The sequence below is a fragment of the Myotis yumanensis genome, unplaced genomic scaffold (assembly GCF_028538775.1).
Source record: "Myotis yumanensis isolate MYYU_CA2020_CCGP unplaced genomic scaffold, mMyoYum1.0.hap1 SCAF_2, whole genome shotgun sequence".
In the NCBI taxonomy this organism is placed as follows: Eukaryota; Metazoa; Chordata; class Mammalia; order Chiroptera; family Vespertilionidae; genus Myotis; species Myotis yumanensis.
In genome coordinates this window covers 48686637-48702377 of record NW_027223753.1, presented here as the reverse complement: position 1 = coordinate 48702377, position 15741 = coordinate 48686637, and the positions used below count along the sequence as shown (strand labels likewise).

Sequence of the window (15741 nt, the reverse complement as noted above, 5' to 3'; positions counted from 1 at the left end):
CTTTCTTTGCTTCAGTTTGAATAGTTTCAAATTTATTGCTCTTTCTTCGGTAGTGTCAAATCTGTTAAATGCATCCAATTATTTTTTTTATAAGATGTTAAAAAATTTATCAGCTCTGGAAGTCCATTTAATTATTTTTATAGTTTCCATTTCTTGTGTTATATGTCTTTTCTTTAAATTATTGAACACATTTATAATAATTGTAGTAAAGACCTCTGTTATTTCTATCATCTCTGCTATTTCTGGGTTTATTTCTATTGCTTGAATTTTCTCCTACTTATGAATCACATTATTGGTGCTTCTTTGCCCATCTAGTAATTATTTTTACTGAACACTAGAGATTATGTGATCTACAAAGGCTAAAATATTTGCTATCTGGTTATGTACAGAAAATATTTGTCGATCCTGCCCTAGATGTATAGAATTGGGTTGAATACAATTATCAGTACATAGAGTACACAGTATGCAATTGTCCTACCCCTTCCCCCCTTTTTTACAATTAATATGTCAATATTTTTTTCTGTTCAGCAAGAGTCAAGAATACAAAAGAGTTGGGAACAAAATATGAACAATCCCCCTTGTTCCCACCCCGATTCACAAACTCAACTATTGTTGACCTTTGGTTTAGGAAGATTTTGGTCCTCTCATGATCTCTATCAGTCTTCCCACATTAATCTTTGAAAGTGACATTTTCTATTTTTTCATTTTATGAAAAAAGTTCCAAGCAAACACAACTATGAGCTGGGTCTGCTGTTAAAAAATTATAATCTCTATACCCTCTTTCTATTAATTGTAATCACAAACATATACCTTTCTTTGTGTGGGCATATTTAAGACTTTAGCATTATTCACCTTGGAGTTCTTTGCATATCAAGGTGTATATGTCTACCTCATACTTTCCTTAAACAACTTCATCACATCTACAGGACAAATAATTCATAATTCATGAATGATTTCCATTTTTCTGGACACTTTAACTTGTAATTTTTTATTATTATTCATGATATTGCAAGAAACACCCTTTATATAGTTTACATACTTATTTCTGAACATATGTGGTTATTTGACGGGATATATTTTAGAAGTAGAATTTGAGCATTAGGAAAAGTACATGTTTACAATTTTTTTAATTGAGATATAATTGATATATAACATTATATTAGTTTCAGGTGTACAACATAATTCAATATATGTATATATTCTGAAATGACCCCCACAATAAGTCTAGTTAATATTCATCATCACACAGTTACAGTTGTTTTTCTTGTGATGAGAACTTTTAAGATTTACTATCAGCAACTTTCAAATATACAATATAGTTTTTTATTACCAATATGCTTTATATTACAACCCTGTGATTTATTTATGTTATAGCTGGGAGTTTGTACTTTTTAACTCACTTTATCCATTTTTCCCACCCCTCACTTCCCCATGTCTGGTAACTACCAATCAATTCTCTGTATCCATGAGCTTGGTTTTTGTTTCTTTACTGTTTTTTTAGATTTCACATATAAGTGAAATCATATGGTATTTGTCTTTCTTTGTCAGACTTATTTCACTTATGATGCCTTCAAATTCCAACCATGTTTTTGCAGCTCTAGGACTTTTTTTTTTTTTTAATTGATTTGAAAGAGAGAAAGAGATGCATTGACTTGTTGTTCCACTTATGCATGCATTCATTGGTTAATGCTTGCATGTGCCCTAACTGGGGATTGAGCCCACAACCTGGGGGTATACAGATGACACTCTAATCAACTGAGATACCCCACCAGGACTCAACTTCACTCTTAATAGTAGCAATGCAAACTACACAGAGGCCATTTTTTGAAACAGCTTGAGATATATTGAGATATAGTCCATATACCATAATTCACCTATTTTAAGTGTATAATTCAGTGATTTTAGTACAGTCACAGAGTTGTACAACCATCACCACAAACAATTTTAGATTGTGTTCATCACCCCCTAAAGAAACACTATCACCTTTAGATGTCATTTCCAATCCTTCCCTGTACCTTAACCTTAGGCAACCACTAATCTACTTTCTGTATCTATAGATTTGCCTATTCTGGACATTACATTCAAATGAAATCATATGATATGTTGTTTTTTGTGACTGACCTCTTCCACTTAGCATAATGTTTTCAAGGTTCATCGTGTTGTAGCATGTATCAGTACTTTTACTGCTTTTTTCTGGTTAAATAATGTTATTCCATTGAATTAATATACCACATTTTGTTTATACTTTCATCAGCTGATGGGCATTTTGGTTATTTCTGTCTTTTTGATGGAATGATGCTGCTATGAGCATTTGTGTACAAATTTTTGTGAGGACATATATTTTCATTTCTCTTGGGTATATCCCTAAGAGTGACATTGCTGGGTCAAATAGTAACTTTATGTTTCAGTTTTTCAGATACTGCCCAGCTGTTTTCCAAGGTGGCTGCATCATTTAAAATTGCTACCATCAGCAGTGTATGAGGGCTCCTCACCAAAATATCTATCTATCTTTTTTATTATAACCATCCTAGTGTATGTGAAGTGATATCTCTATGGTATCTCATTTGCATGAGACCATTTTTTACTTATCATATTGGTGAAGATCAAATTTTGAAGGAAAAAAAAAAAAGAAACCCGCAGGGATGGAGAATATATTGGGGGAAAACAGGCACTGGCCTACATGGCTGGTAGGAATGTGAATTCGTGCACCCCCTATGAAGGCCTATTGGCTTTTCTGTCAGAAATTGAAATGCACGTACCCTTTGAGTTAATAATTCCTCTTCTAGCAATTTGAACTTGAGATTGCCTGCACATGGAAATGTGGAAATTGATTTATGTACAGGGGTTTTCACAGTAGCATTGTACCAATTTCCATATATATGGGATTGGTTCTATAAGTGATACAGTGGTATACTTTAAAAGGATGAGGCAATTTTATATGTACTGATATGAAATTATTTCCGAGATATATGATATGTGAAAAGAAGTGGGGTGCTGGGCAATGTTCTTCTATGCTATCATTTTGTAAAAAAATAAGAATGATACCTATTTGCATGTATATGTCTAGAATATCTATGAAAGAATGCATAAGAAACTAAGAGTAGCTGTCCCTGCAGAAGGGAATCAAATAGCTGGGAAAGGGTGGAATGGAATTTCTAAGTAATATTTCTTTCTTTCTGTATGTTAAATTTTTTGAACTGTATGTATGCTATAGTTACTTTATATATAATCTTTACTTAAAATTTTCTACATAAGGTCTGGCTTTATTTATTATGTTAATTCCAACTTTATTGTTCATTGCTATTATAAATGAAATAAAAATTTTTGAGAGTATGTTTATTAAGGCTGAGGACAGTGAAACAAGGAAGGGCTCAGGATAGAAGAAGCAACAGAAGAGAGACTAAGTGAGGCTCCTTTGGCTCTAGAAATGTTATGGAAGAGAAGCAGCCCAAGGCAGTGCTGCTGTCAGCTCACTGGAGAGTCAGAGAAAAGAGGACCTTGGCGACAGGTTCAGGGGGTTAGTTCAGGATAAGCTGTTGCTGCCCATTGCTCCCCGTATATTGCATTGTGTGCCCACCACCCAAAGTCAAATCATCTTCTGTCACCAAATATTAAATGAAATCTTTTGATTATGTTTTCTAATTAGATATTGCTGGAATTGAGAGACAGTAATAATTTTTATATACTGATCTTGTTCTGGTAAATTATTATAACAACCTTGTATAATAGTTTATCTTATTGGTTATGATAGTTTACCTTGTGTTTTTTTTTAAATAATTGTGTCACCTAAAAATAATGAAAGCATTTGTCTCTTCACTTCTAATTCTTTTTTTTTAAAATTAAATCTTTATTGTTCTGATTACATTTGTTCCTCTTTTTTTCCCATAACTCCTCTTCTCCCAGTTCCCGCCCCACCCTCCGCCGTCACTCCCCACCCACTGTCCTCATCCATAGGTGCACGATTTTTGTCCATTCTCTTCCCGCATCTCCCATTCCCCTCCCCCCCCCCAAGAATAGTCAGTCCATTCCCCTTCTATGTCCCTGATTCATTGTAATCACCAGTTCATTCTGTACATCAGATTATTTATTCACTTGATTCTTAGATTCACTTGTTGATAGATGCATGTTTGTTGTTCACAATTTGTATCTTTACCTTTTTCTTCTTTCTCTTCTTAAAGGAAACCTTTCAGCATTTCGTATAATACTGGTTTAGTGGTGATGAAGTCCTTTAGCTTTTCCTTATCTGTGAAGCTCTTTATCTGACCTTCACTTCTGAATGATAGCTTTGCTGGATAAAGTAATCTTGGTTGTAGGTTCTTGGTATTCAGCACTTTGAATATTTCTTGCCATTCCCTTCTGGCCTGCAAAGTTTCTGTTGAGAAATCAGCTGACAGTCGTATGGGTATTCCCTTGTAGGTAATTGAGTCTCTTTCTCTTGCTGCTTTTAAGATTCTCTCTTTGTCTTTTGCTCTTGGCATTTTAATTATGATGTGTCTTGGTGTGGTCCTCTTTGGATTCCTTTTGTTTGGGGTTCTCTGCGCTTCTTGGACCTGTAAGTCCATTTCTTTCACCAGGTGGGGGAAGTTTTCTGCCATTATTTCTTCAAATAGGTTTTCAATATCTTGCTGTCTCTCATCTTCTGGCACCCCTATTATTCTGATATTAGTGTGCTTGAAGCTGTCCCAGAGGCTCCTTACACTATCTTCACACTTTCGGATTCTTTTTTCATTTTGCTTTTCCAGTTGGGTGTTTTTTGTCGAATCTTTGGTTTGATTCTTGTGCTCCTCTGGTCTGCTATTTGGTATAATATTCTTTATTTCAGTCCGTGTATGCTTACTTTCTAATTTCTTTATCGTAGCATCGAGGGTCTCATTAGTTTTCGTGAGGCTCTGCTCAAGTTTATAGCAAGCCCTCAAAATTGCGATTCTTAGCTCCATATCCTCCATTTCTGTCATGTTTTTTTGTCTCCGCATCTTTTATGCTTTCTTGGTGCACCCCCTTGTGGTCTTTGTGCGCAGTCTTGTTCTAGCCAAGCCTTAATTGTTGTAGTTAACACTAGAGGGATTTGACCACCAGGCCGACTGGCTGTAGGAATCAGCTGTGTGGAAAACGCTGTCTTCTGGGGAGGCGCTAATCCAGCCTTTGCCTGAGGCGATCGGCAAATGGCTGTGCGCAGGGTTTGGGCGGGGCAGGATCAACAGGGCAGGCGGAGGGAGCAGTTATGGCCGCTCTCAGTCCCGTTCCCAGAGGCTCTGCTTCTCAGAACCCCAGCAGCCGCTGCAAACCTCGGAGAGAAAGCTGCCCTCAGGTTCCAACTGATGCCGGATAATCCTGCTTCTCCAGTTTGAGTCTGGGTCCCTAGAGACTCGCCCGGATCTGGAGCCCAGAGTCTGAGACTCACTCCCGACCGAAAACGACAACCGCGCCCTCAGCCACCAGCCTGCTTTCGCGTGCACCTCGGTACCTTTGTATTTTCCACACTGCGCCTCCTCTGAGCCTCGGTGTGCTGTTGTCTTTCCTTCTAGTTGTAGAGTCTCTCTTCAGCCAGCCTTCCTGTGGTTCTGGGTGATGTCCGTTCAGTCTTTTAGTTGTATTTTTGAAATGGTTGTTTGCGGCAGCGGTCTCCGGTGTTTACCTACGCCGCCATCTTGGTCCAGCTTGAATCTTTTCTCTTCACTTCTAATTCTTATACTTCTTATTTGTTTTTATTGTCTTATTGTGTTGGTTTGGTAGAATTTTTCCTTTTCCCATTTTCACTAAACAGGACAACCTTGGTTCATAGGATTATTCAAGTTCTCCCTCACACATGGGCTGAAACTGTTTGCTGTTCTTCTCAAAAGTACTAAAACTCCTGTGCCAAAGGTCTCTAATTATTTCCTGTTCTGTTTTAGCTCCTACTTCATGCTGTTAGTTTAGGCCTCTCTTCATTTCTGGCAAGTGGGGTTGTTCTTTCTTGCTTTTGGCTTGGCTATGTACTTTAAACAATTTTTTAAATATTCATAATTTCTACATCTTTAGGGTTAGAAACCACTTCCTACATCAGCTTCTATACTATCATTTTTAAGTATATTTTTTATTGATTTCAGAGAAGAAGGGAGAGGGAGAGAAAGATAGAAACATCAATGATGAGAGAGAATTACTGATCGGCTGCCTCCTGCATGCCCCCCACTGGGGATCGAGCCCACAACCCAGGCATGTGTCCCAACCGGGAATCGAACCGTGACCTTCTGGTTCATAGGTTGACACTCAACCACTAAGCCATGTCAGGTGGGCTCAGCTTCTATATTATTATCTGAAAGTTTCCACCTGCTAAGGACAGTATGTTTGTGTCACCCCCAAATTCATGTTATGACGTTGGAGGTGGGGTCTTTGGGACGTTATTAGGTTTGGATGAGGTCATGGGGGTGGAGTCCCTATGATGAGATTGAATAGATCCAAACTCTTCCTTCTCATTGTGAGGAAACCAAGAAGAGTAAAATTGACTTAGAGTTAATTTTGTTTTTCGTCCCTCCTTAACTTTTGCTTGGTTGTCAAATTCTTTTAACCTTGCCACTTTGACATTCTTAGTATTTCTTTCATCACTACTAGCATCCTAATTCAGGTCTTCATTGCCTTTGTATTATACTCCTAATTACTCTTTTGTCAATTTAACTTTCCTGAAACCCATATTTATCTATTCAACCATTCATTCAATTTACAGTGCCAATTGCTAACAATACCAAAATGAGTAGATATTTTCTGTCCTCAATCTTTTCACCATTTTGGTGAAGAAAACAGATAAAGATATATTAAAGAAAACCAAAACAGCATATGTGCAAGAGTAAATTTTATTGAGAGGATACTCATTTGTCCTTTGTGAGGACCCATGAAAGATTCAGCCATCCATTCTATTAACAATTTGTTAAATGGCTGGTATGGGTTGAGTATTACAAAATTTCCTAAGAGTAGAATTTAAATGTATTCACCAATAAGTAAGTAAATAAATAAATAAATACAGTGAATATGTGAGGTGAGAGATGTGTTGTGTCCCCTACTCCCAAATTCATCTGTGCCATATAATGCCGGAAGCCAGTCCATCCTTGCTGCTTGACACAGTCGCTGCAGGAAAGAAACATCTGCACAGTATATGTTTTAAGGGACCTGGTGTATATAGCATACTGTTCTTAATATGTTTGCTCCCCTTGGTGCTATGTGTTTTAACCAAGGTCACCTCTCTGAGAAAGGTTGTTTCCCCAGGTGGGGATTTTTCCCTGAGGTTAGGGAGGAGATACAACCCCTTAATTAAGTGCCAGGCGGGTAGTTAATCACTTTAACTATGAACAATCACCCTTAAGCTACATAATCTTTACTCCCTGGAATGGAGATAAGAAACGCCCTAACCTTTGTAATAGAAATTGACAGGATTAAAATCGGCTGGTATAAATACGAATGTAACCAGACAATATACATCAGATCCTCTGATCAGTTCCTAACCAGAACGCTGACCAGAACTTTGGCTGGAGATCCTGACTAGAGGTCCTGACTAGGCTGCTGATCAACTGAAGGCTGTCTTCGTGTCATTCCTTCTTCGCCGACTCCGTCCACACCTTTGGGGACTCCTGGATCTGCTGGGGTTGGACTCCAGCATCTGGCGCCCAACGTGGGGCACGAACCCACGACCCTGAGATTAAGAGTCTCACGCTCTACCGACTCTGCGCAGGTGAGTGCCCAGCTTGCGTGGCGGCGTCAGCGGTTCTAGAACGTTGCTGTGGTAGAGCTCAGGTGCCATGTTAGGAGGAGGGGGAAGGAGGAGAAGCGCTTAAAGAGACGGGAGCGGGTGCAGGAGTGGGGTTGGACACTGGGCTGCAGTAGGCACCCCCCCCACCCGCTCCCGCCTCAGTGGATCATGCCCAGGGCGGCAGCAGCGGTGGTTGCGGGGGGAATGCCGGCGCAGGAGACGATGCCATTTCCAGTTACAACGCAGGGATCACAGCAAACACAGCCGCCACAGAAGCACTATGGCATTACCTCTCCTATCAGCTTAGCAGCCCCCAAGGAGACGGACTGCCTGCTTACACAGAAACTAATTGAGACTCTGAAACCCTATGGGGTTTTTGAAGAAGAAGAGGAATTGCAGTGCAGGATTTTAATTTTGGGAAAATTAAATAACCTGGTAAAAGAGTGGATACGAGAAATCAGTGAAAGCAAGAATCTTCCACAATCTGTAATTGAAAATGTTGGAGGAAAAATTTTTACGTTTGGATCTTACAGATTAGGAGCACACACAAAAGGTGCCGATATTGATGCGTTGTGTGTTGCACCAAGGCATGTTGATCGAAGTGACTTTTTCACCTCATTCTATGATAAGTTGAAATTACAGGAAGAAGTAAAAGATTTAAGGGCTGTTGAAGAGGCATTTGTGCCAGTTATCAAACTGTGTTTTGATGGGATAGAGATTGATATTTTATTTGCAAGATTAGCACTACAGACTATCCCAGAAGACTTGGACTTACGAGATGACAGTCTGCTTAAAAATTTAGATATAAGATGCATAAGAAGTCTTAACGGTTGCAGGGTAACCGATGAAATTTTACACCTAGTACCAAACATTGACAACTTCAGGTTAACTCTGAGAGCTATCAAACTGTGGGCCAAACGCCACAACATCTATTCCAATATATTAGGTTTCCTCGGTGGTGTTTCCTGGGCTATGCTAGTAGCAAGAACTTGCCAGCTTTATCCAAATGCAATAGCATCAACTCTTGTACATAAATTTTTCTTGGTATTTTCTAAATGGGAATGGCCAAATCCAGTGCTATTGAAACAGCCTGAAGAATGCAATCTTAATTTGCCTGTATGGGACCCAAGGGTAAACCCCAGTGATAGGTACCATCTTATGCCTATAATTACACCAGCATACCCACAGCAGAACTCCACGTACAATGTGTCTGTTTCGACACGGATGGTCATGGTTGAGGAGTTTAAACAAGGTCTTGCTATCACAGATGAAATTTTGCTGAGTAAGGGAGAGTGGTCCAAACTTTTTGAAGCTCCAAACTTCTTTCAAAAGTACAAGCATTATATTGTACTTCTAGCAAGTGCACCAACAGAAAAACAACGCCTAGAATGGGCGGGCTTGGTGGGATCCAAAATTCGAATCTTGGTTGGAAGTTTGGAGAAGAATGAATTTATTACGCTGGCTCATGTGAATCCCCAGTCATTTCCAGCACCCAAAGAAAATCCTGACAAGGAAGAATTTCACACGATGTGGGTGATTGGATTAGTGTTTAAAAAAACGGAAAACTCTGAAAATCTCAGTGTTGATCTCACCTATGATATTCAGTCCTTCACAGATACAGTTTATAGGCAAGCAATAAACAGCAAGATGTTTGAGGTGGACATGAAAATTGCTGCAATGCATGTAAAAAGAAAGCAACTCCATGAACTACTACCTAATCATGTGCTTCAAAAAAAGAAAAAGCATTCAACAGAAGGTGTCAGATTGACACCTCTGAATGAGAACAGCCTCGAGTTGTCTATGGACAGTGATAACAGCATGTCTGTGCCTTCACCTACTAGTGCTATGAAGACCAGTCCATTGAACAGTTCTGGCAGCTCTCAGGGAAACAGTCCTGCTCCAGCTGTGACAGCAGCATCTGTGATCAACGTCCAGGCCGCCGAAGTTCCTGCGCCACAAGTGGATTCCAGTGAAAGCTCAGGGGGCAAGGGAATTGGTTTGACAGGTACATTGAGCAAGAGCATTCCTCAAACTGCCACACAGCCAGCCATTTCATCACCACCAAAGCCTGCGGTCTCCAGAGTGGTTTCTGCAACACACCTGGTCAACCCACCACCACGACCTTCAGGAAATGCAGCAACAAAAATACCTAGTCCCACGGGAGGGGTCAAGAGGAAATCCTCACCTCACAGAGAAGAAAATCCCAAGAAAACCAAAACAGAAGAGGAACAACTTGATACAGAGACAAGTACAACTCAATCAGAGACTGTTCAGACAGCTGCTTCTCTGTTGGCCTCTCAGAAAACATCCAGTACAGACCTTTCTGATATCCCTGCTCTCCCTGCAAATCCTATTCCTGTTATCAAGAATTCAATAAAACTGAGATTGAATCAGAAAAAAACACACACAAAAAAACGTTGGGCGCCAGATGCTGGAGTCCAACCCCAGCAGGTCCAGGGTCCCCAAAGGTGTGGACGGAGTCGGCGAAGAAGGAATAACATGAAGACAGCCTTCCGGCAATAGAACATGATTGTGTTTGGAGATAGGATATTTAAAGAAGTGATTAAGTTAAAATGAGGTCTTTAGGATAAACCCTAATCTAATATGACTGGTGTCCTTATAGGAAGAGGAGATTAGGACACAGACACGACAGAGGAAAGACCATGTGAGAACACAGCCATCTACAAGTCAGAGAGAGGCCTCAGAAGAAACCAACCCTACTGGCACCTTGATATCAAACTTCTAGCCCTCCCAAATTGTGAGAAAATAAGTTTCTGCTGTTTAAGCCACCCAGTCTGTAGCACTTTGTTATGACAGCCCTCACCAATTAATACAGAAGGTGTTCATAAGGCCAATACACACACAAACAGGTGTTCTATCTCATTAGTCATCAGGGAAGTGCAAATGAAAACCAAGTAGCATACCACCACTGACTCACCAGAATGGCTAAAATCTAATTGTCTGACAATGCCAAAAGTGTTAACTATTACTATAATTGTTAACTCAGTTAATAGATATTTATAAAACATTGTTGCTGGAAGCATGCCATAATTGCAAGAGTTTCATCAAAAGGTTGATGGAACTTGGGGACTCAACAAGGGCTGAGTCACATATGTTATTGCCTGTTGGGAATGGCTGAAGGCATTTCCCCAAACCTGAAAAGGATAATTGCTTGCTGCCAGACAGCTCAGGGCATCTTAATCTACATGTTATTGCCTCCTACTGGCCAAACACCTGAACAGCCGAAGGCAGTTTCTCCAAAACCTGACAATGGATTCTGTATAAACCCTACCCTTTGATGTGTATATCTCTACCTCGCCTTAGGACAAATCTACACTAATAAAAGACAAACATGCAAATTGACTGTACCTTTGCTATGCCTTAAGCCACACCTACCAGCCAATCAGAGTGACTATATGCAAATTAACCCAACCAAGATGGCGGCCAGCAGCCACGGAGCTGGAGCAAGCAGGAGGCTTGGTTGCCCCAATGATGGAGGAAGCCAAGCTTGCTGCGGCGGCTCTGAGCTCCACTCAAAGCAAGAAAGTTTCAATTATAAAAGGTAAATAAATCCCACAATAAAAAAAGAAAAAAGAAAAAAGGGAGAGGCTGGGAGCTTCCGTCGCTGGGGGGCATTGGCCAGCCTGAAAACGGCCCTCAGCCCCTCACCCAGACTGGCCAGGCACCCCAGTAGGGAGCCCCCACCCTAAAGGGGGTGTGGCCAGCCTGAAAACACCCATCAGCCCCTCACCCAGGCTGGCCAGGCACCCCAGCAGGACCCCCACCCTGATCTGGGACACCCTTCAGGGCAAGCCAGCTGGCCCCCACCCATTCACCAGGCCTCTAACCTATATAATAAAAGGATAATATGCAAACTGACCCTAACAACAGAATGACTGGGAATGACTGGTCACTATGACACACACTGACCACCAAGGGGCAGATGCTCAATGTAGGAAATGGACTGGTGGTCAGTGCGCTCCCACAGGGGAAGCTCTGCTCAGCCACAAGCCAGCCTGATGGCTGCCAGTACAGTGGTGGTGGTGGGAGCCTCTCCCGCCTCCTCAGCAGCGCTAAGGATGTCCGACTGCAGCTTAGGCCTGTTCCCCGCTTGCAAGTGGACATCCCCCGAGGGCTGCCGGGCTGCCAGAGGGATGTCTGACTGCCAGCTTAGGCCCAATCCCCCGGGGAGTGGGCCTAAGCCAGCAGGTGGTCATCCCCTGAGGGATCCCAGACTGTGAGAGGGCACAGGCCCCCCTGAGTGCACAAATTTTTGTGCACCGGGCCTCTAGTGGTGTTAATAAAAAGCAAGGGGTCCTGAGACAAGGAGAACTTAGTTCCTTTAGCTAAGTCTTCTCTGACTCCCTAATGCCTTTCAAAATTATGTTTCGTCTCTGGACTCCTATTTAATTTATGCACAGCCCCTTCTCCAGATTTCTGAACCCTTCTAGATGCTGGAACAAGAACCCCGGCACATTGTCCCAGGAACCATTCTAGAGAAAGGGGCCACAAAGATAAACAGGACAGATAGTGTCCCCACCCACCTTGAACTTATGGTCCAGGAGGGAGGACAGACAACTAAACTCATTAACAAAAATAATATGCACTAAGTGCTATAATTGTGAAAATATAAGATGCTTTGGGGACACCCAGCTAGAATATCTAGCCTAACATCCGAGTAAAATCAGTGGCTGTAAAGGAGATAGGTAAGCATTTCAGGGCCCTTCTAAAGAGTTGGACTGAGATACATAGGCCCCTCAGCAGGCTAATACCTGGTACTCCTTTAGGGAGATGGTTTTCAAATAACTGTTCAACCTCTGTTCAGAGATGCTGCTGAGTCTGTTTGGAAGAAGAGCAGAGCAGGACCACGGGGTTTGTTCCTACCACTCACAGCCATCCTGTGCTGGCCACAAACCCCTCAGAACAGAAGCCAGCACTCAGGCTGGCTTCGAGAGTGTGTGACTTGTGCAGCTACTCAGGCCCCAAGCTTAGAAGAACCCCGTGCTTCGTTTAGTTCTCTGCTGTCACCTTCTTGAAATCCTTAATAATTTTTGAAAAGGTGGTCCCACGTTTCCATGTTGCAGGAGGCTTTTTAATTTGTATAGCTGGTCCAGCCTAAGTACATTTGCAATCCTTAAAGGGCAATTTAGCGTGCTCCTTGGGAGTTTCATAGGACCAGGATTGTTGTAAATGCAGACACTCTGGGCCTACTCCAGCCCCACTGAGTCAAAATCTGCATTTTAAAAGTTCCCCTGGCAATTTAAGCATATGAAAGTGTATGAGAAGTGTTCACTGAGAACACCTCATGCCCCCTGTGTGTTGAGAGTAGAGCTAACCCTACCCCTGACTCCTCTGATGAACACATGACTCAGCCTGGCCAATGAGAATTCCCCGGTAACAGTGATTAATTAGTTTAGAAATAAGCATGTTACACTGGTTATGCCAAGCATTGTAAATATTGAAATTTGTGTAGGAATGACTCAGCTGAGACCTTCTCCCCCCCATAAACCCCCCCCCCCCCCCAAACTGCTAGTTGTAATAGTGACCTGAGTCTGGAGTTGTGGCCACCATACACCATACAAAGCCTGCAAATGAAACCAACACTGCAGAAGCCAAGAGATGGGGAGAAATTGTCATCTGGATGCCATAGCCTTAGCTTCCAGGTCAAGGTGTGCTTGTAGTTAAAGCTAAGCCTGGTTTTTTTTAATTACTTGATCCAATAAATTCCTATTTTCATTTCAGTTCATTTGAGTCAGGTTTTCTTCTCTTTGGTCCAAAAGAGATCAGATAGGTTAAAAAAAAAAAAAACTCCTGTTCTTGTTCACATGAAGTGACCCTCAGAGGTAGAGAGGTCTGGTTTGCTGTAATCTTAGGTACACAGCAATAGATGCACTTTTCACTTGAACTATTTAGTTTGGTTATCGAGTTGCAGAAATTCACTGGATAATTACCAAATTTTCACTTTGTTTTACTTTAAATGACATACTAGTTCTGGATCAAAAATACTATTTTCTCTTTGCTTGTGTTTCTCTGCTGTTTCAATACATGCAATTCCACTGTAGCTCTTACTGGACGACCAGTCAATTCCAATGTGTAATAATATGTTTCCTTCTGGGGTGTAACTTCCTTAGGCGGTTCACTGAGCCAACAATGCTAAGAATGGAATGCTCCTGTTTTCACATCAGGAGTAAATAGCTGAAAGCATTTCTCTAACAAAAGCCCGCCCTTTCTCCCATGTTCATTACCTCCTTTAATTGTTGCTTAGGTTCCCCAAGGAAATGATTAACCAAGCTTTTTCTTTAAGACAACATCTGAGTCCCTTTTCCTTCAAAGCTTTCCAAACCATGTTTTATTTATCTCTGGCGACCTGGTAGGTAGCTCAGTGCCCTGATTAAGTATTTTCTTAACATGTACTTGTTGATTTCTGTTAAATTAAGTCTACACACACTCATAAGCAGGCTAAGGGTATAAAGATTACAAATCCAGCTCAAATATGAACCATTAGAGCTGGAGGGGACTGAGAGACCCGCTGAACTCTTTTATTAATCTGTCTCTCTCCCTCTATCTCTCTAAGAAATAAAACAGTGTAAATATAATTAAAGCCAACCCTACCCTACTCTTCCTTCTCCCTCCCACTAGAGCAGTGGTTCTCAACCTTCCTAATGCTGCGACCCTTTAATACAGTTCCTCATGTTGTGGTGACCCCCAACCATAAAATTATTTTCGTTGCTACTTCATAACTGTAATGTTGCTACTCTTATGAATCGTAATGTAAATATCTGATATGCAGGATATATTTAGGCGACCCCTGTGAAAGTGTTGGTCCACTGCCAAAGGGGTCGCGACCCACAGGTTGAGAACCGCTGCACTAGAGGTAAGCTCTGGTGAAGTTGGTGTATATTAATCCAGTGCATGTTTTTGTATTTTTATCATGTATTTTAGTGTCTGAAAATTTACATTAGTGGAATCATATGAATGTATCCTTTTGCACTATGCTTCCCCCCCTCCCCCCCGCATTCTTATATTTTTTAGTTTATCCCCGTTGATATGTGTGGATAAGTTTGCACGTGAGCACAAGGAAGAATGTATATAGCTGCTCACTGTAGCACTGTTTGTGATAGTGAAAAAGTTGAAACTACCCAATGTAGGGGAATGGATGAACTGAGGTTTATTTATATTGAAGCATAGTAATTCCTCCTTTAGAAAACTGCTGTTTGAAACTGCTGTTTGAACTACTCTGTTATTCTTAGACAGTCTCTTATTCTGTAGGTCAACTCTGTTATTTTTAGATATTCCCTTATTCTGTAAAATAACTTTTAGTTTGAATAATAGAAAAAGATAAAAACTTAACTGTTTGACCTTGCAAGCTAGCTATCTGACATAACAGGCTAATGCTGATACTGATAATAATTCCTGTATTCTTATGACAAGTATTGGTTCATTATATATTCAAGGTTACAAACTGTCTGTAACAATAACCTACACAGAGCTCTTTGTAAAATCTTCAGACAAAGGGCTCAAAAAAGTATAAATAGAGAGAACTTCCTCTATTTGTTTGCTCAGAGATTTGGGAAACACCTCCCTCTGGGCCCGCACAAATAAAGACTCCTAATTAATTGGCTCATTAAGGTGTCTCCTATCTATCTCGCTGATTTATGATACAACAATATAATGGAATGCCAACCCACAGTTAAAACAAATAACTTCTGTATTTTACGTGGTCCAGAGAGGTTTTGTGAAATGGCAAATGTCACTCAGATGGGTAATGGGACGCAGGACTCCTGCATCTATGCCCGGTGCTTCTTTTTATTAATCTTATATTTTGAAGTAATTTCAAACTTACAAAAATAATTGTGAGAATAATACATACAAAGAATTTCCGTATACCTTTACCAGACTATTTTTAACACTTTGTCACTTCTTTCTCTCTCTCATTTTCTCTCTCTCGATACAGTTTCTTTACTAAGTTATCTGAGAGAGGTTGCTTATATATATTATGGCCCTTTAGCTATATGACTCCAGTG

At 40.8% G+C, this 15741-nt stretch overlaps 1 protein-coding gene across 1 annotated transcript; it reads left to right on the top strand.

Annotated features, from left to right (window-relative positions):
• Window positions 1-7928: 7928 nt before the first annotated feature.
• LOC139003453 (poly(A) polymerase type 3-like) lies at window positions 7929-10103 on the top strand. Its single transcript, XM_070405342.1, is given in 2 exon segments — window positions 7929-9829; window positions 9831-10103. Coding segments are annotated over 2 exon segments (2154 nt in total). The 5' UTR covers window positions 7929-7939; the 3' UTR covers window positions 10095-10103.
• The last annotated feature ends 5638 nt before the right edge of the window (window positions 10104-15741 follow it).